The 22,112-nt window shown below is 37.6% G+C and overlaps 1 protein-coding gene across 2 annotated transcripts in view; it reads left to right on the top strand.

Annotated features, from left to right (window-relative positions):
- Prkn (parkin RBR E3 ubiquitin protein ligase) overlaps positions 1-22,112 on the top strand; it is a 1,513,344-nt gene that overhangs the window by 526,040 nt on the left and 965,192 nt on the right. For both annotated transcript variants that reach the window (XM_087188172.1, XM_087188173.1), the window contains exon 3: positions 7,684-7,924. In XM_087188172.1, coding sequence (XP_087044298.1) covers positions 7,684-7,924 — 241 coding nt within the window. The remainder of the gene's footprint in view (positions 1-7,683; positions 7,925-22,112) is intronic.

Below are 22,112 nucleotides of genomic sequence, written 5' to 3'. Positions count from 1 at the left end.
TTAACAAATGTTTACAGAGTGTTCCTCCCTACAAAATCAGAATCCACATTCTTCTCAGCTGCACATGGGTCATTCTCCAAAATAGACCACATACTCACACATAGAACATGTTTAAGTAAGTGCAAAGGAATTGAAGTTATCCCCTTTATATTATCAGACCATACTGCGATGAAATTGGAGATCCATAGCAAAAGAAACTCAAAAACTTTCATAAACACGTGGAAATTGAACAACACACTTCTGAATAACTAATGGGTCACAGAGAAAATTAAACAAGAAATCAGACAGTTCCTTCAATTAAATGACAATGACAGTACAACATATCGGAATCTATGGGACACAATGAAAGCAGTCTTACGAGGGAAATTCATAGCAGTGAATATGCATATTAGGAAAACAGAATGAGCCCAATTAAACAAGCTGATGCTGAACCTCAAGCTTCTAGAAAAAGAAGAGCAGGACAACCACAAAGCTCATACAAGGGAGGAAATTATAAAGATCAGAGGAGAAATCAATGCAATGGAGACTAAGAGAACGATACAAAAAATCAGTGAAGCCAAGAGTTGGTTCTTCGAAAGAATCAACAAAATTGATAAACCTTTAGCCAACCTTGTCAGAAAAAGGAAAGAAAAGGCCCAAATCCATGCAATTAGGAATGGAAAGGGTGAAATTACAACAGACCCAGCAGAAATCCAGAGGATCATCAATACCTACTTCCAGAACCTATATGCCAATAAGATGGACAACACAGAAGAAATGGACAGATTCCTAGATACATATGAATTACCAAAGTTGAACAAAGAAGACCTAAAATTTCTGAACAACCCAATATCAAGCAATGAAATTGAAAATGTAATTAAAAACTTATCAACTAAGAAAAGCCTGGGCCCTGATGGCTTCACTGCTGAATTCTACAAGACATTTAGAGAGGAACTGCTGCCACTACTGTTTAAACTCTTCAATGAAACTGAAAGGGAAGCAATACTCCCAAATTCATTCCTGGAAGCAAGCATCACCTTGATCCCCAAAACAGAGAAAGATCCAAGTGAAAAAGAGAACTATAGGCCAATCTCACTAATGAACATAGATGCAAAAATCCTTAATAAGATAATGGCAAACAGAATGCAGACGATCATCAAGATGATCATACACCCTGATCAAGTGGGATTCATCCCAGGGATGCAGGGATGGTTCAATATACAAAAATCAATCAATGTAATGCACTATATCAATAGAGTCAAGGACAAAAACCATATGATTATTTCCATAGACCTACAAAAAGCATTTGACAAAATCCAACAGGTATTTGTGATAAAAACCCTACAAAAAATTGGAATAGATGGTCTCTACCTCAAACTGATAGAAGCCATCTATGAAAAACCAACAGCCAATATCATACTAAATGGTCAAAAACTGAAATCCTTCACACTAAAATCAGGAAAAAGACAAGGATGTTCACTATCACCACTCTTGTTCAATATAGTTCTGGAAACCCTAGCTACGGCAATTAGACAAGAGAAAGAAATAAAAGGAATAAAGATAGGAAATGAAGAAGTCAAATTGTCATTATTTGCAGATGACATGATACTCTATATAGAAGACCCCAAGAACTACACCAAAAGTCTTCTAGACTTAATAACCAAATTCAGTCAAGTAGCTGGTTACAAGGTCAACACACAAAAATCAATAGCTTTCCTCCACGCAAATGACAGACTCACTGAGAGAGAAATAGGGCAAATAATTCCTTTCACAATAGCATCCAAAAAACTGAAATACCTAGGAATCATCCTAATGAAAGAAATCAAAGACCTCTTCTCTGAAAACTATGGCACTCTGAAGAGAGAGATTGAAGATGATATCAGAAAATGGACAGACATCCCCTGCTCCTGGGTAGGAAGGATTAATATAGTGAAAATGGCCATACTTCCAAAACTGCTATATAGATTCAATGCAATTCCAACTGAGATTCCAGCAGCATCCTTCATAGACCTGGAGAAAACAATCCAAAAATTCATTAGGAACAAGAAGAGACCCAGATTAGCAAAAGCAATTCTAGGTAACAGAGACATGGCAGGGGGTATCACAATCCCCAACCTGCAACTCTACTACAAAGCTACTGTGTTAAAAACAGCATGGTACTGGCAAAGAAACAGACTTGAGGACCAGTGGAACAGATTAGAAGATGCAGAAACAACGCCAGACACACTCAGCCATCTCATCTTTGACAAAGGAGCCCAGCACCCTCACTGGAGGAAAGATAGCCTCTTTAATAAATGGTGCTGGAAAAATTGGGCTTCAACTTGCCAAAGATTAAAACTAGACCTATATCTCTCACCATGCACTAAACTAAAATCAAAATGGATTAAAGATCTAAATATTAAAATAGAAACTCTGAACCAGTTGGAACAGAGGTTAGGTAGAACCCTTGAAGACATCGATGTAGGAAAAGATTTTATGAACAAAACCTCAGTTGCCCATGAACTAGCACAAACAATCAGCACATGGGATCTCTTCTTATTAAAAAGCTTCTGCACAGCAAGAGAAACCACAAACACTGTGAAGAGACAACCCACAGTGTGGGAAAAAATCTTCACCTGCTCTTCCTCAGACAAAGTTCTACTATCTTGAATCTATAAAGAACTTAAAAAGATGAGACCTCCCAAATTTAAAGACCCAATCCAAAAATGGGCATCTGAAATGAACAGACATTTCTCACACAAAGCAGTAGAAATAGCAAATAAATACATGAAAAAATGTTCAACATCACTGGTCATTCAAGAGATGCAAATGAAAACAATGCTGAGATTCCACTTCACTCCAGAAAGAATGGCTGCTATCATGAAATCAACCAATAACAAATGCTGGCAGGGCTGTGGGGAAAGAGGAACCCTGCTCCACTGCTGGTGGGAGTGTAGACTGGTGCAAGCACTGTGGAGATCAGTATGGAAATACCTCTAAGAACTAGGACTGGAAGTCTCATTTGACCCCGCTATTCCACTGCTGGGGATCTTCCTCAAAGAATTAAAAGAATCATACCACAGTGATATATGTGCACCCATGTTCATAGCAGCACAGTTTGTAAAAGCTAAAACTTGGAAACAGCCCAAATGCCCATCAACTGGAGACTGGATAAAGAAAATGTGGTTTTTTAATAAAATAGAGTACTACTCAGCCATAAAAAATGAGAAATTAGAGACATTTATAGCTAAGTGGATGCACATTGAACCAATACTCTTAAGTGAAATAAATAGGGCACATGTGTAAATACCGAATAGTTTCTCTGGTGTGAGAAACTGAAAGTGTAAATAAGGAGTAAATGTATAATAGGTAATGTGAAATAGGAAGAAAAGGGGCAAAGGTGAAGGAAGTGGGAGGGCTAGGGGAAAGGATAGAAGGGAATGGGATTAATATGAGAAAATGGAAAAATAGGAACAAAATCTTTGTAAATAGGGAGGTCTGGAGGGGTTGAAGGGAGGGCTGGGCAAGGGTGAAAAATAAGAACCAAGAGTGACTATGTAAAGGTGCAAATTTCCAATGATGAATGTCATTATATTGTATACCTAAAATGTACCAATGATTAGAATGAATAATCGATAATGTAAAATAGGAAGAAAAGGTTCAAAGGGGTAGGGGTAGTGGGAAGGGCAGGGGTAGTGGGAAGGGCAGGGGAAAGAAAAGAAGGGAAAGAAAAAATGATGAGAAATGGACAAAATAGAAATAAAGTCTTTGTAAGTAGGGCAGGGTGGAGGGCGTGAAGGAAGGGCTAGGAATGGGGAAAAAATAAGAACCAAGATGCATTATATAAAGGTACAATTCCCAGTGAGGAAAAAAAAAAGAAGAGTTGCCTGGACTCTCAACATGTAGGATATTTTTGGTATCAACTTTTAGATCACAGAAAGCTGGAATCTCACTAGAGAATTTATAGATTCTGCCTATAAATGTATAGATTCTACCTCTCCTACCTTCTTTCTGTATTTTCCAAGTAATATTATATGTATGGAGCAACCAAATAGAATTCTCAGGACTTACTGGTATAGATAAGGGACTATCCTCTTTAGTTTTCAAAATGTATAAATGATGATAGTGATACCACCAACTATGTATTGAGATATTATTGTAGATTGGGATATACACTCTTTATTATTTCCTTAAATCTTCAGAAAATTCTTCAAAGTTTATGATGTTATCATCAATGAGAGAAAGTGAGGTTGTGTGGGAAAATAATCACACAGCAGGTAGTCTACTATGTAGGTCAGTCTATTTGACTTCTTCTACATTGTTCTTTCCATATTGTTTTTTTTTCCCCCACATTCTGCTGGTTCCTTATGAAGCACTTTAGGCACTGAGCTCAGATTGTTTGTATTCATTTGTCCATTCACCCATTTATTCATTCTTCATTCATTCTTGTTTACCTTTAGTCATAGACTTTTCAATTCATAGATATATTTTCTATATCTTCTAGGTCTAGAATCCTTACACATGTATAATTATGATCCAGTTGTACTATCGGAAATTTCTAACTTAAGATGGAAGATATGACATAGACACACACTCTCTTATACACAAAGATTCAGTCACACATACACTACAGACTACCCATACTCCAACCACTGCAATAAGAAAAGCATAGCAGGCAAAGACTTTTGAGATTTTGATGAGAGAGATGGGTGTTAGTTTTGTCTCAAAGGATCACATGAAGTATGTCATGTGTTCATGTATAAATGTGTATGAATTTGGAGAGTGGGATTTTATGTGACTGAATTCTTGAGTAACCTTGAAAAGAACAGAATGTGGACAAAAACCTCAGGCTGTGCTAGGATGCCAATTCTCACCATATTCCTCATTGCCAGTCTCATATCCTCATGTACCTGCCTTTCTGTGTACCCAGATATTGGTACTGTTGTATAGGAGAGGACTCAGGTTTCAGGTTGTCTGTGGTTCACATGATGCTGCCTGAGTGCCTAGGTGAGCATCAGTGGTGATGCATGTCCACTGGTATGATTAGAATGGACAGAGAGTGCCGTCCACTGTCTTTTGATTGCTAAGGAACAACTACAAAGTGTCAGTGCCACACATTACCTGCCTGCCTTTCCAGTGTGTCCTCAGGTCTGCTGGGTCCTGCTCCACCTGGCTTCATCCCACAGACTCTGCTTCCTACCTGTGGCTAAAGCTACACAGGGCCCTCTCAGCAGCTGGGCTTGGGGTTGTGGCATGTGTGCAGTTGTGGGGCTCAGGCTGAGGAAGTGGAAGCTACCAAAGATGCTCTTTTGTAAGGCAAAATCATTTTATAGCTTTGGTTCAATCATATCTGGTAATATCTCATCAGCCAAAGCTAATCACATGGATAAGCACAACATCAAGGACAGGAGGGAGAGACAATAACATATGCTCACTGAGGTACAGGAATGAATGGTGTGAAAAATAATGTACCACATATACAATGAAGGAGAGGTAAAGATTATAGGCTCATGCCTATAATCCCAACACTAAGGCAGAAGTTTTGTGAGTTCAAGCCTAACCTGGGCAATTTAGCAATATCATGTCTTAAATCAAAAAATAAAAAGAGCTTGGGGTATAGTTCAGTGCAAAGGTCCTTGGATCAACCCCAGTATTAAAACAGCAAGAAAAATAACCATAATAGTAATTTTTTTAAATTTCAAATTCAGAAATTTAAAAAAGGCTGGGGATGTAGCTCAGTGAAAAAGTTGAAGTTCAAATCCCACTTCCAGAAAAAAAAAAAAAAAAAAAAACGTGAAAAGCATCATACAAACTCTTAAGACAAAAATCTAGAAATGAGAAAAGTATAAACACGCTTGAAGAAGACAGTAAGGTATTATATTGTGTTTTAACTGGCAATAACAAGGCACTTCAGAAACCTTATGTATCACATACCAAAGATTCTTGTATATAACAGATCAGAGTAGGCAGAGACTAACTAGAGGTAAAGGGAGTTATTATTGAATCACCGTAATAATGAACATCTAAAATGGGGGAGGTAACAATGGAGACATAAAGGAGAGGAAGATGTGATGGGTATTTCTGATACCTAATTAGTCAGTCTTGGCAATTCACTGGATGTAACAGCAGGCAAAAGGAATCCAAAGTGGTGGTTCTATTGAGTCCCTTAGACAACAGAGGATGTTAATCAGATATTGAGGTGAGAGGGGAGGATCTGAAGCCAGGGTACTCTGACAGAAATAAAAAAGTCAGGTATGGAAGGACTTTGGAACAGAGGATGATGAACAGTGACCTCTGATGAGTAGCTGGGAAGTCTTGGAGCTGTGAAGAAGGGCCAGAGAGCAAACATGTCGGTGTAACAGAGCCCAGGATATGAGGATAGAGAAAAGGTAGCAATCAGATTTAAGAATGGAGGGTGCCCTAGTGAACTCCAAGTGCAGGAGGCAGATATGAGGCAATAGTGTACAGGTTAAGGGTGCAGATAAGTGATAGTAGTCACTTCTTGCAAGGACTTTGATAGTGACAACAAAGCAAGAGCTTGAAGAAGACATGAGGGAGGGAAGAATTTATTGCTATAATTAGTGTTGTCATGTGGGATTCTTTGAACAGTCCCAAGATAAGAGAAAAGGACAAGAAGTGGTTTAAAGATACAGAGATACAATGGCTATTGAGAGCCAGGGCCCAGCACTGTCAGGAGAGGGTGACTATGGCTATCTAGCTGTTATTCTGAACTAGGGTCACCTACTTTTTGCCTCAGGCTATATCTGACTTCTAACTACTAGTCTTCTAAAACATAGAGGCTCTTGTTCACATATATCAAAGTTATGGTACAAACATTTTTGTAAATCATTACTGTTTTTAATCATTAAATTGGTGGAAAAAGAAAAGGAATTATGGGCCAATAGGACTGTGCTCTTCACTTGCCTCTCAGTGTGGCTATGGATTTACTAGTGATTAGAGAGGGTATATGGAGCCTACTGCCAACACAGTTATTTTAAATTAGGTAGAGAAATGCAGCATAATTGATAGTGACTAACTTTCTGTGCTTTTTTTTTTTGGTACTGGGGATCGAACTTGGGACCTTGCGGTTGCGTGGCAGGTGCCGGAACCACTGAGCTAAATCCCCAGCCCAGTTTCTGTGCTTTTATAAAACAGAAATGACTGCCAGTATTTAAATTAGATAATTATAAGGATATATCACTTCCAAAGTAAATCAGTTTTAAAAGAATATTATTTGCTGATTAAAGTATGTTATATGCATATGTGAATATATTAAAATGAAACCAGCTGTTCTATATAACTGACATGCACTAATAAAAAAATTAAAGTTAATTTTATTTGCACTGTGCTTATGGGATGCAGCATGGTACACTTTTTTTCCTATCATATTTGACATCCCTTTAAGTATTATTGTAGTTTTTTTTTATCCTCAGATTTCAATTTCTGACCTCAATTTGGTATTTCTTGTCAAAAATGTACAGTGTGTAAGTGCTTTAAGGCCCTACTGGAAAGGTAAGTGTGCCCAAGTACATCAATGACACACATCACCTTCTTTTCAATTCTAGTACTACATGTGGAAATCATAATATACAGACTTTAAAATGTGTTACATACTCTAAAACTGATGGCAAGTTAAACTCTATTTAGTATCCAGTATCCCAAACCCTATTTGGTATCTAGTGCTTGCTTGCCATTTTCTTATGTTCGTGTATTGCTCCTAAACAGAACTGTGATCTGGAACAACAAAGCATCGTTCACATTGTGCAGAGGCCGGGAAGGAAAGATCAGGAAACAGATCCAACTGGAAGGGAAAAGACCAGAAATACTTTGGGAGCCTCTTCCAGGGAGTCCAAGAGCTTGACACGGGTGGACCTCAGCAGCTCCATCCTGCCAGCAGATTCTGTGGGTCTGGCTGTCATTCTGGACACTGACAGCAGGAATGATTCAGCAGCAGTCAAAAGCCCAGGTAATTGTAATGAATCTGTCTACTGCTAGTAAAACACTTTGTTTAGTAAAGTCTCCATGGAGAGTGGCCTCACTAGATACATACCTGGTTATATAAGTTTTGAATTAGAGTTTCTGAGTCACTTCAAGGAGATTCCACTAGAAGGAGAGCAGTAACATAAAATTTGAGGGAAATACATGCATAACAGATACAATGGAACAAGTTTCAAATTTAAAATGAACATAAGAAGTGGGTGGAGAAGGTGTAACTACCATAATAACACTGATTTTTTTTTTCTGTTTTGAGGAGCTAGAGTGCTGGGGACCTGTGATAAATTGTGTTATGTTTTGAATCTGTTATTAAGGTGCAAGCCTGACCCTCTCACATTCTGCTTTTCTTACCTTCTTAAAATATATTTTGTTTGATTCTTATGATACAGAGAAACTTTTAAAAGTAGAAAGAAGATTTTAGAGATAATTTTAGCCACTTTAAGTGTTCTTGGCCCACATATAGTGTCAACAAAATCCCTAGTCTGAAGACAGTCTTCTTCATCTCTGTGCTGCAACCTCTTCTAAGTGCTTTTCTTTGGTAAAGGGATTGTCTGTGCATTTATGCTGTTATAACAAAGTACTCAAGACCAGTAATCTATAAACAACAGAAATGTTTTTCTCAAAGTTCTGGAAGCTGAGCAGTCCAAGATCAAGGTGCTAGCAGGTTGGGAGTCTGGTGAGGGTCTTGTTTCTGCTTCTAAAATGGCACTTTATTGGCACTTCCTTCTTATGGTGGGGATGAAGGCTATATCCTCATAAAATGGAATTGAAGGGAAAGCACAGTGATCATTCTATCTACTATTTCTCAAAATAACCAGCTGAAAATAGTTTTTAGGGCAGACACATATTTTTGGTAGAATGTCCTTGTTTTCTACACACTGAAGGTGGAATATTCTCTTGTTTGATTTATAACTGTGAGTCATGAGTTCATTTTTATAAGACATTAATCCCATTCACAAGAGCAGAGCCCTCATGACTTAATCACCTCCTACAGGCTCCATCTTTTAATACTGTTACATCATCTACTTAGTGTTAAAATGACTTCTGGAGGAGAAAGACAATCAGACCACAGCAGATGGTCATCCTTTTGTAATTTTGACGATATTAATGTGTATTGCATAGTATTTTATTTCTGATATAAGTAGTCAAAGACAGGATTAATTTTTGACTGTGTGTATAGAAAGCACAAAACAACTGACTTCACCAGTTAGGTAGAAGTTTATTTCCTTTCCAAAGGCCACAGTTCAAGACAGACAGTCCTGGCCTAGTCTAGACTTAACCATAGCAGGGAGTCCTGAGACTATAAAGATGAAAGCCCCAAATAAAAGGAAATACTTGTGCTAAAATTATAGATAAAGTTTAATAACATTTTAAAAATCATTGATGTGCTTGCAGAAAAAGGATAATTTCCAAGGACAAATAAAAAAGTAGAAACAACATCACTCACAGGTATCTTTAAATAAAGGAATAGATAAACCCAGAATCTAAGTCCACAAGCTGATGTTCTGATATTCTCAGGTGATTGTGTATGAAAGGAATACTGTACCTCACATATGCTGGGTTCTAAAGAAGTAGAAAAAAATCTCTGAGAAATGGGACAAAAAGTTTAAAATGGGAAAAATGTGATAAATGTAAGCATATAAACCCTAGCAATGTCTATATGGTCCAGATGAGAAACTAATATAAATATTGGACCTAGACTGATGATATACCTGTTGCATCCCTCAATGAGTCTGGAGTCCCCAGCCCACTGTCAAATTTTCCCAGCCCCCCCCTTCTCTGATTTAGAAAGAGGAAGAGGAGTCAGAAGATAGTCCAAAGCAAGAGTAAAGTTTATTTACAGAAAGAAGAGAAAAAGAGATACAAAGCCACTTCAAAGAGTGGGGACCCAGAGCTGGGCACTCTCTGAGTATGGCCAGTGGTCCTGTATTTGTGGGACTGAGGTGGTGGTCCTTCCCTCTGGGGGCAGCCCCACCTGACTGGTGGATCTTTCCCATTGCTAGGGTTTTGGGTTGGGTTTGGGGTCAATATTGCAACAGTTATGGTGGGCAGTGTTACAAGAGCATTGCTGATTGGTTGTAAATTACATTCTCTGGTCACTGTAGAGGTTATTCTTCTTATAAGTTCTAAAGGGCCTGTGTCCTTTTTCTGACCTTATCAAGGGGGTCTCATCTGCCCCTACACATCTGTATGATGATACATCCCTATGGTGCTGATACATCAAGTAGCACATACATAAGATCATAGAACACACTTAGGTGGTATGACATTGATGCCCTCAGAGAAAAACAGTCCTTCTGAAGGGGCTGTCCTGCTCCAGTCCTATAAATCAAACAGAGAGTATCATACCTTGCGTGTATGGGTTACCAGGGTATGCCATCCCAAAATATGCATAAGGATTATTTTAAACTGGTTGTTTTGAGAATTATTAAAAACAGTAGAGAGGCCGGGGATTTAGCTCAGTGGTTCCACTGCCTGCCTGGCAAGCGCAAGGTCCCAAGTTCGATCCCCTGTACCCAAAAGAAAAACAGTAGAAACTCTGAAAATAGAGAAGTTACCTATCTACAAGGAAACACACATCTATGTTAAGGAAATCTCTATTTGAAAGGGCATCTCTCTCTTTCTTTGAAGAGGAGAACTGAATCATTAGAGACTCTTAGGGAGAAGAAGGCATCAAATTAAATCTGCATAACAAACCTCACAGTTGTTCATTGTGCTTTTCTCAGTCACTTCTCTGTAACTGGTCTGTGGACAACTTTCTATCTTTAGTCTTTACCTGAAGATGGTGTTTAAGCCAGAATTCTAGGCTGTCTCCCAGGGTATTAACCAATAATAGATACATGAGAGTCATATAAATATGTTTCTGTTTGATTTTCTCTTGTTAATCTGCTATTGTTACAGGGATCCTAGATAGAAATTATGAAAGGCAGAAGGAAAATAATTTTTTTTTCTTTCCCTACAAGTAGAAATCAAAACACATCGTAAGCTGAGAGGTTAAATTCTCCCTTAATTTTGAGAAAAAAGCTGAAACTAGAATATGAAACAAATTATGTTTTATGGAATTAAAGTATGTGTTATTTCCTTTTCTCTCATTGCTGAAACAAAATACCCAACACCCAAAGTTAGAGGGGGAGGGGTTTATTTGGCTTACAGTTAATAGAGGTTTCAGTCCATAATCAGCTGGCTCCAAGGCAGGGATGGCAAACAAGCATCCCAGAGGAGAAACAACATGGCATGCACAAGGTAGCAAAGGCAACAGGGACTTTAACAATGTCTTTCTGATCCTTTTTATCTTATTCAGACTACTGGAATTAGGGCAGTGTCAAACCAATCATTCATGTGTAGTAGTTTAGTAATCACATGTCCTTAATCCCAGCATCACGCATTCCAGATTCAGCTACTTCTGACTGCAGGAGGCTTGGGGGGGGCATCCAGACCCGAACTATAGCAAAGTATAAAAAGAAAAGAAAAATAAAACTCAGAAGAGAAAACAGACATGATGGGGGAAAGTAGCTGTTAAAAAGAATATAATATTAGCTATTGGGGTGAAAAAAATTCTTGAATCGTGGTTAAAACAGAAAATTGAGCAATGCTAAAGAGAAAATTAAATTGAAGATGGACCTGAAGGAATGGCACAGGTTGTAACATGGACTGAAATGTAAGTTTAGCAGACCAGGAGTTTGAAATGAGAGGGCCCAACATATATTCCTGTTCTGATAAGAATTCTATGATAGGAGAACAAAGGATGAGAGGAGGGAGAATTTTCTAGAAGAATGGCTAAGTATTTCTAGCATGGATAAATCCTTTGCTTCAAGAGTCTCAAGCAAAAGACATGCGTGGATCTTGATCAAGATAAAAATAAACTCACTTAATAAAGGAAGCAAAACACTAAGGACCAAGAAATCTTAAAAGCAAATGAAGAAGAGATTACCTAATTGAAACAATAATTTGGACAGCTCCCAACAGAAATAAAGAAGAAAATGGTAGTGAAGTAATATTAAACTGGTGAGAGGAGCATCTTTTAGAATCTGTACTCAGCAAAACTATTGCTCAAGAGAGGAACTTGTGCTTTGAGTGGAACATTGAGATGATTTACTTTAATTTGAAAGAACTGCTGAAGTATTTACTATGGGGAAGAATGAGTTTGCACCCAAGATGGAGAAATGCAATCCAAGGGAAAATGCCCAAAAAATAAAAAGGTAAATAAGAATCGATCTAAATGAGTATTGACGGTAAATTTTATTGTCAATTAGTTTGATGGGTACAAAAGCAAGGTGGACTCAAAGTAGCAGATACAATGACATTTAGAAAAAACCATAATAATAAATTAACATGGAATTATGATTAACTTCTCACTAGTGATCAGAAAGATGAATATTAAAGCAACAATATTATTGCACCCTTCCCTGTTGAGCAAAATTTAACAGTCTGACATATTAAGTATTGATTAGTATGTAGCACAACAGGTGCTTTGTTGTTATGGTATGGATGTCAATTGTATCAGCTGCTATAGAGAGCAATTCTATAACTTTGAAGTTATTAGTGAAGTTTAACAGATTCTTATTCTGTGATAAGAAAATAGCTTCATACATGATCATAATAGCACCACTTGAGGTAATGAAAAATAGAAACAATATAGCTGTCTTTTTCTTGGAGCAGGTATTGGTGGGGGTGACTTCAGGACCTTCTCACTGAGCTACATTTGTAGCCCTGTTTAAAATTTTGAAACATGGTCTGACTGTCACTAAGTTGCCCAGGCTAGGCTCAAATTTGGGATCCTTCTGTCTCAGCCTTCCAGAATGCTAAGATTACTGGTGTGCATCATCACACTTGGATAAAACAACTGTGATTAAATAGGGGACTAGATAATCAGTGTTTTATAATAGGCTGTAATAAGCCTATGAAAATTCCTTAGTTAAAACAAATGGCTTAGGTCTATATGTATCAACATGGATAAATCTCCAAGTCAAAGTGTTTTTAAAAGGTTGTTAATTTGCAATGGGGTGTTCAATAAGATATGGTTTAAGCAAAATTTAAAAACATAAATCCCCAAATATTTGTATACCTTGTTCATGGTTCACCTGACCATATGTAAAAGTCACCTTTTTATCACAATACCCAGAACCCACAGTTTAAAGGAGGAGAGGTTTAATTTCTCATGGATTCAGTTCATGATTGGTGGGCTACAAGGCAGAGAGGTTGTCATAGTCCCTTTCTTGTAGCTGGGACACAATGCCTGACTCCAGCAATTTAAAGGAGAAGTACATTTTAGCTCACAGTTACCATCAGTGATTCCATCAGTGACTCCAGGGCAGGAACGGCATGGCAGATTGAAATAGGAAAGGAAAGCTCCTCTCATCATTGTGGCCAGGAAGCAGAGAGCAAGCAAGGAGCTGGGAAGAAAGATATACCCTTCCAGGTCATGTATCCAGTTACCTTAATCTTTTGACCAGTACCCACCTCTTAAAAGCATGTTGGCTATATCACCCCCATAATCCAATCACCTTTGCAAACCTCTTGTCTATGATTGCATGGGTCCTTTTGGGAACATTCTCCATCCAACCCATAACAGACATCATGGTGGAAGGGTGTGGCAGAGAAGAACTGCTTAGCTCATACAGGCTGGGAAGCAGAACAGGGAAAGAGTGCCAGAGCAAAAGGAGCAAGGGACCAAACATAGACCCCAAGGCCATTCTTCCATGAACTAAACAATAGTGTGTTCTACCAGTCCCCAGAGAGTACCCAAAGCCAATCAAGTTGAACTCCACCTAACAGCCATAACATGTAATATATTTTGTCTAAAAATGATATCCTTGAAAGTTAGAGGTGGCATTCAAGCATAAGTAAAATTGTTTATTTTCAAATGTCTGAGATACTTGTTTATTAACCAAGTCACCTTATTATGCTAGTAGATGTAGAAGTTAGTTCTATAACATGATTTTTTATTATTTTTTTATAACATGATTTAAAAAAAAAATCTTCACAAAAATAAAATATACATATTCTTCAGAGGAAAATTAAATTCTTCTGTTCATTTCAAAAGTAACAATATTAGCAGAATCATCATCTTGTATACATATTAACACTTTCATCAGTTTCCTAGTATATCTGAGTCTACTATCTTGCCACTGATATTAACTTGAAAAATACAGTATATTCTTATTATTTTATTTTATCATAAAATTTCCTTTTGGTCTTCTCTAGAGTTTTATTTTGTGCTTAATTATTCTGAAACTATTGACATGCTTAATGATTCTGGAACAGTTGATTTCTCTCTAGACCATAATTTCAGCTTAGAAAATATTCTTATCTCTGGGCTACGTGAAAATTCTACTAAATGTCAAATTTTATCTTTACAATTTAAATTTAAATGTAGAATTATTTCAACCTAAATGCTAGATGAAATGAATTCTTGTGCTTTACACAACTTGGTGAATGATAACACTGCCACAGCGGGAACCTTTAGAACACTGCATACTCTATAAGGAGACCCACTAGCCTTCACCTCCCTACAGGCATCATAGTCACATCTGCCTTCTGATCATCCTGATTCTCAAGTCTCCTGTGGTTGCCACTGGGATTAAGGAGACAATACTCACTAGTACAGTAGATGGCAGGTAGGTGCCATCATATTTGTCTTCTCCACACCACCTAGTCCAGGGGCTGCCCTCCTGGCTTCCTGAGTGGTAAGACTGACAGGCACAGGTCACACAGACAGCTGGGTTATCCCATTTCAACTTTAAGACTTAACTCTGCTTTAAACTCAGAGCTAAAACATAAATGGTTATTTTATAATCTTCTTTAAACTTTCTTATTTTAGTGTAATACAAGCAGATATTAATAAAAGAAATATTAAAAAGAGCCCTTCTTCTATGAAAAAATAAAATTTCATAACAAAATAATTAGATAACCACAATACTTAATACACTGTGTATCATACTTGTAAAAGAATGGCCAAAATGTTGCTCAGAATACAAGACATAGAAGAAAGACTCTCTCTTACATAGAAGAAACAGATAATAGCACAGAACTTTATTTTCAGTGAACTAATAGAAACTAGTAGTATAAATGAAACAAATTAGCATACATATTAAAATATTTTTGAAACAACAGAATAAGTAATATGGGGAATTATTTGAACTTTTCCCTACTTCTTAATCTTCAAATCTAGAAGGATTCACTTCCTTTTCAGGATTTCTGGACACACCTTTTTAAAATTTTTCTGTTGCTTCTCTTTCCCTACCTTCCAAGTGGAACATATGGAGAGAGGGGGGTCGGGGGGAGAGTTTAAAATTTTGTTATAGCAGTTAATCATTGTTTTAAATAATACAAGCTAAGAGATAGTAAGCAGTATCCCCTTGTTATGTTGGGAATTTTTCCCCATTTCTAACCGAATCTATTTAAGAACTGTGTTTTTGTTCAGTTAGCTACCATTTTCCCTAAAATTTTCTTGAAAGGCAGTGGCACATGTTTACTGAATTCCTTAAAATTGTAAACATAGTAAATCATCCATCAGAATTTGTGTGTGTTTAACTTTTAGCACTAATGTTTTATTTAAAATTGTACAGAGAAAATGAGATGTCACCCCTTAAAATACCTCAGCTGTTTCATGGTTTGAATGAATGCAGTATCTCAAATGGGACAATTTAGAATGATTTGAAGCATCCAGTATGTTCATATAATTGTGTCCCTTTCATAAAAACGATAATGTAGAGTTCCTAGAGCTGTGACTCACAAACTCTATATGCAAAAGAATTATCTAGGGATATATGTTCCAAGCTTCTTCAGTGACCAGAAATTCTTATACCAAGGTGAGAAGAAATTCTTATTTTATGCTTATTTCATAACCAGAAATTCTGATTCATTTGTCTGGGGTAGAAGCTCAGAAACATCAATGTTGTGCACAGTCTGAGAAACTTTACCCTGCAACAGAGGTCTTCAACATTGCAAGTGTTGGTCCCACCTGGTGTTGTTATGGGCCAACAAGTAAAAGGTAGGAGAAGGGAATCAGGTCAGGAGGAGAGGTAGACACACCAAGTTACTCCATAACAACCTAACCAGTTTCATATCTGCCTGTTTTACATAATAATCACCACACCTGCCATTTGGGAAAAAATGTTTGAAACTTCTGCATTAGAGAAAGAAAATTAAGAACAATGAACTGGATTTTATGCATGTTCTAGATTTTATTGGGAAGAATTTAAGTGCTGGCTGTAAATGAGAGGGCCCTAAAAGGTGAGTTGAGTGACTGGGAAGGAGCCACACATGTAGCTAAAATAAATAGAAACTTCTGAAATCTGAGAATGTGCTTTTCAGTATTTGTCAGTGGCAAAAAGTAACTGATGAACAGGAGAGGTGGTATTATGCTTTATGTTAATAACCAGGTGCAATATAATGTTTGTATTGTGAAAGTAACCAATACTATGTTAAATCCAAAGCAAAGTGGAGCCAGGGGTCATGAAGGAGCAGACCTCATACACATCTGGAATTAATACTATCACAGGAACTTTCTAAAGTCCCACCGGAAACTCCTGCATGCTCTGCACACCCTGCTCTTCCTGCATATGTGTCTGTCTGTACCAGGACTTAGAGAACAGAGTCCCTTAAGTCTGCACATTGCAGACAAGCCACCCTCACATGAACACTTGCCAACCACTGGCTGTTCCACTAATGAGTTAATACCAGTTTCTGCAACAGAATCCTGTGACCAGTGATGTTTGTATTAAAGCAATAGGACCTTACTCTTTTTGTCTTTAAAAGTTCCTCCACACCCAACTTCTGTTTACGTGCCTATGATCTTCCATAGCCCAGATTGTAATCCTCTGTCACTTATGAACTCATTTCTTTTTTTTTTTTGGTACCGGGGATCGAACTCAGGTCCTTGCACTTGCGCAGCAGGCTTCAAAACCACTGGGCTAAATCCCCGGCCCTGAACTCATTTCTTTCAAAAGCCATTTTCTCTGTTATTTCAAATTGACAGCACTTAGAAGCTGGTACGTATTGCTAGGACATATAGCGAGAAGATTTGCAAGAGGAAATCAAAGAACAAGAAGGAGGAATTTAGGTGTTCTTAGAGCACTGGTGCTGAAGCATAGTACTCATCAGAATCACCTGTAAGCTTCTTAAAGCACAGATTGTTGGGCTCACCCCACACTAGCCTGGGATGGAGCCTGAAAAACTGCATTTTTCTTTCCAGAATGAGGCACTACTCATCAGTTCCTGAGAGTCAGATGATTAAAAAGCTATTGGACCAAGAAAAATGGAATATTTTCTAATATTGTTCATGTTGTTAATTGACTACTTAGACACATGGGGATTGGACTCTTATTCTGTGCCAGGCATAGTTCCAGGCATGGGAATGACCAGGAAGTGGAAATGAACAAAATGCCTCCCTGAATGGAGCTCACACTCGTAGAGGAAGGTAATAAAGAAATTACTAGTAAGGATATCTCCTATGGAGAAACATCAACCAGAATGCATTGATAAGCTCTCCTGTTACCAGACAAAATGCCCGATGCCCACAGCTTAAAGGAAACATTTATTTGGCTCATAGTTTCAGAGAATTCAGTTCATGCTTCCCTGGCACCAAGGCAGGAACATCATGGCAGAAGAACCCGGAGTAACAAAGCTGCTCAGTTCATGGCAGTCAGAAAGCAAAGCAAGGAAACAGTACTAGAGAGGAAGGGGCTAGATATAGACCACAAGGTCACACCTTCCTGATACACCCAGTAATGTGCTTTCTTAATCCCCTAGGTGGCTCCCAAACCAATCAAGTGGACAATTTAGCTTAGCCATCACACTGTGTAAATGGTATGGGGGAAGTATGAGTAAAGGATATGAGGAAAGTGTGCTTTAAACAAACAAACAAAAAAAAAGTGGTCAGGAGGCCGCTGTGATGCAGTGACATTTGAGGAAAGCATCTCTGGGAGCAGTTCCCTGGGAAATCAGGCAGAGGGAAATTAACAATTCCTTGAACCTGAGGCAAGAATGTACTCAGAAAGTAATAGGGTGGCTGAGGTAGCAGAAGTGGAGCTGTAGGAGATAAAGTCTGAAAAGAGGGCAGGGTGTGGCAGATCCTCAGGCAATACCCTGAGGATTTTTAAACAATGCAGTAACATAATTGGATGTAGGAGGTTCCCCCTGTCTACTTGTAAGAGAGAACTGCAGGAGGCTAAGGTGGAGGCGGATCAGCGGGCTTTCAAATTATGGAACTACAGAGCCCACATCATCCAGAACTAGTGGGAGTAATAACAAGTACCATCTGTGAATGTTTGCTCTGCACCTGGCACCACACTAAGTCCTGCTTCTATGCCACACCTGGATGAATCCTCCAACTCCCCCCTAAGGTAGACCATATTTCTGCCCTCCTTACAGGTTAAGAAACTATATGGGGTTCTTCGAGGAACTGGTCCAGACAAGATAAGAGTTGGCCAAGGACAATCTCCCTCCAATGCTCATATTTGTGTCATTGAAGTATAGACACTGGAAGGAAGGAAAAAATGTTTATATTTCCTGTAGGTATTTTGATTATAAAGTAGACAAGCTTACAATGGGTCATTTTGATAAATCATGTTAAATTGTGAAATTTTAAAACTCAACTTTATATCCCAAAGAGTACTATTTTTCATAATTTGGATAAAAAATATATTTTTTTGGCACAGGGATTGAACACAGGACCTTGAACTTGTGAGGCAGGGGCAACACCACTGAGCTAAACCTCCGACCCCCCAAAAATGAAATTTTTGTTAATTCTGTTCAGTTTTATAAAGTCTTACTCCTTTAACTTACTAAGAAGCAATTAATTGATATTGAAAATTGTTTCATTATACATTAAGCATTTATAGTCTTTATAAAAGATACTAATTTTGATGAAACATTACATTCTGGAATAAATTATTGAAGTGTAACTTGATAAAACAGGAAAAACAAAGATAGAAAAACATCAAAAAATTGAAATCAGCTAACTTGTTTTTAAGACTTGGATTCTGAACCCACACCATAGACACATCATGATTAGTAGAGAATGTGTTTTTGTCAACAATTTTCTGCCAGTTGTGGAATGTAGTACCTAAAATTATTCTGGGATTGTAAATTAGCTAACACCTGCCAAATACAAATTAGTCATGGAGGCCTGCTAATGAAATAAAGTGATAAGCTTTGGACTTAATTCACATTTTATCCCAAATCAAATCTCCAGTACTTGAAAGTACATGTTTTACATGCTAATGACTTTAAGTTAGAGGGTGTGAATTTCTTGGTGTTTTTGGACAGCTTTAAGGAACTCTTCTTGCTTAAACTTTCCTTGAAAAGACAAAATGTTGGCAGTTGTATCACAGCAACTGAAAATTAATATCACATCAGATTATTAAAAATACATTAGAATTCTGATAGGAATTTAGTTTTTCGTCCAATACAGACATTTTTACTGTAATCTTTTTTCAAAAGTATCAGAGAAAGCACAGAAAATGATACTGTACAGTACTGAGAATTTGGCCAGTTTGACATTTTGGGGGTGAAGGATGAGGTGAAGAGAAGGAGGCTTGTATTCTTTTCCGAGAAGTTTGAACATTCTTCCAAGTGCAGAAGTAGTTGTTCCTTCCTTTTTATAGTACTTTTTATATATGCAGTCATGTAATTACTTGTAACATTTTTGCATACCCTTTTGAAGGCTCACTCATCAAATGCAAGTAGGTCAAATACATTTTGTACCTCCATTGCATGGCATATGAATGATGATGGCTATTTTGTCATGCTGTCAGAAAGTTTTATTCACCATGTAAAATATAACCTTACAACTCTTATTTTTCACATTTGGCAGGAAAAAAATGGTGAATAAATACATATGGATAGCACAATGCAATGTGCTTTGGGGTACAGAACATACAAGCTATTGTCCTAGACCTGAAGAAGTCAGCTTGAAGTAGAGGGATTGCTAATGATGATCAGCCACACCACAGAGTATAGTGTCAAAGGAATAGTTCTCTCATTTGTTTTTCTCAGCCATCTTCTGAGTAATTCTAATACCTAATAAATCTATTGATGGGAAAAAATTGAGAGTCAACAGTGTTTACCAGAGACTAAGGAGAATAGGAGAAAGGGAAGAAGAGAGAGGTCAGACAATGGGTACAAAGTTAGTTTGATAGCAGGAATACATTCTGGTATACTATAGCAAAGCAGGGTGAATATAATTAACAATAATGCATTATATATCTCATAATATGTAGAAGAGAGGATTTTGGATGTACTCACCATAAAGAAATAAAACTATAAGGTCATGTTAATTACCCTAAATCAAACATCATATTGTATCTCATAAATGCACACAAATATTATGTCAATCCATAAAAAAAGTCAGATAACAACAAAAGTAAAAAGGCAATTTAGGGGCTGGAGATTTAGCTCAGTGTCGCTGTGCCTACCTGCCAAGTGCAAGATTCTGAGTTCAATTCCTAATACTAGAAAAATAAAAATGCAACTTGGAGGAAGAAGCTAGGATGGACTCCAGGGGCAGACTTTGTTTGGATTTTGGGTGCTGGGGATGGAACCCAGGACTTTGTGGACACTGAGTCACATCCCAGCTACTTTTGAGAGACCAGGAAGAACTGACCCTTAGTAGGGTCACTGGAGATATTTGTTAAGAGCTGGATTCCATTTGGGCAGATGTTCAAGCTGGCTGCATTCTTCTACAATCCAGAGGATTGATAAGGTCAGAAAGATGTATTTCGTACTGTGGAGAGCTCTAAAAGCCAAACTCTTAATGATGAAAAAGTCCATCATACCTTTCAGTCCCATCCCCCCTTCCTCTTCTGGTGTTTAGGCGGTGAGTTTGCATCACACATTCCTAAGGGAGAATGTGGAGAGGAAAAGCAAAAGGCCACCAGGGGGAGCCGTTCATGCTGTGGGCTTGGGGGCGGTAGCCAACTTCCTGCTCATAGTGAGTTCTGTCCCCCCTCCACATGCTTTTATACACATTTGTTTGGGCTTTTTTGGAAGAATTTTGGGTTTTGTTGTTGGCTGTCTGCATTTAAATGCTCATGTTTTAAAATGATATGGGGAAGAGTAGGTGAAAAATGAGTGTTGGCTGGTGAAGTTAGGTGTGGTACTTGTTGGGAGCCTCCACATGTTTTAATTTTTCTAAAGCCACCTCTACCACTTCTCCTATTGTGATTTAAAGGAAGATGAGAAGTTGCAGTATGAACTAAATGAGACCTGGCTTCACTGTGTGGTCTTAATGAAAGGCTTGTGTAACTTAAAGCATGTGGGTGTTCCCCTCCTGGAGGTCTTAATGACCAACCAAGTAAACCATTTGCATTTTTTATTCTATAAACTCTGGAATCTTTCAGAGGACACTGTACGCATGCCAAGGTGGTAAGATTTGCATTTGACAGAATAGAAGCCAGAAAAGGATATTAACAGTTGGTGGATTCATCTTGGGAATCATGTGAATATTCTAACGAATGCTTAGTGGCCAAAAAATGGAAGGAGGCTGAAGAATTCCATTTTCTTAATATGGTTAAAAAGAAGATAAAGAAAAAATTTATAAATAAAGTCAAAATTAACTACCTATAATTAACTCTTCAAACTTTTAAAATTTGTTCTGAATAAATAAAGAGTAACGGTAATTTTGAGAAACTTTTACTGACAGTATTATTTTATGTGACGTGTAGCATACAGAAACTTCACACATAATTCAGGAATTTGTATTCCATTTATGTTATAAAAAGAGGAATTAGCAGAATGTTCATTTTGCAAAATGATAGGAAACCCTTGGGACAAGTAAACAAATCATTAGGTCTTTCTTTTTTTAAACAACTTTGGTAATTTCATAGAATCAAACCCCAAATCCTGATATGTCTATTGGATATATTAATTTTTCTGAATGATACTTTTGGTGGGTTTTTGTTTTTGTTTTTGTTTTTTTTGGTACCAGGGATTGAACTCAGGACCTTACGCTTGCAAGGCAGGCACGGTGCTGCTGAGCTAGATCCGTGCCCCTGAATGATACTTTTGAAGCTCTGTAAGAGCTTAAAAATTTGTCCTCAATCCCCAAAGATTAAATTAAATTGACTATCTTTGTTATTACAAATATATCATTATACTCTGATTCTTTGAAAATTAATGTTTTATTTTTTCTTGCATGATATTTTAACCAGACTGTT

The sequence above is a fragment of the Heterocephalus glaber genome, unplaced genomic scaffold (assembly GCF_053883595.1).
Source record: "Heterocephalus glaber isolate CG9 unplaced genomic scaffold, H.glaber_assembly_v1.0 deba00001523, whole genome shotgun sequence".
Taxonomy (NCBI): Eukaryota; Metazoa; Chordata; class Mammalia; order Rodentia; family Bathyergidae; genus Heterocephalus; species Heterocephalus glaber.
The sequence above is the reverse complement of the archived record's forward strand: the minus strand, read 5'-3'. Positions and strand labels throughout refer to the sequence as shown.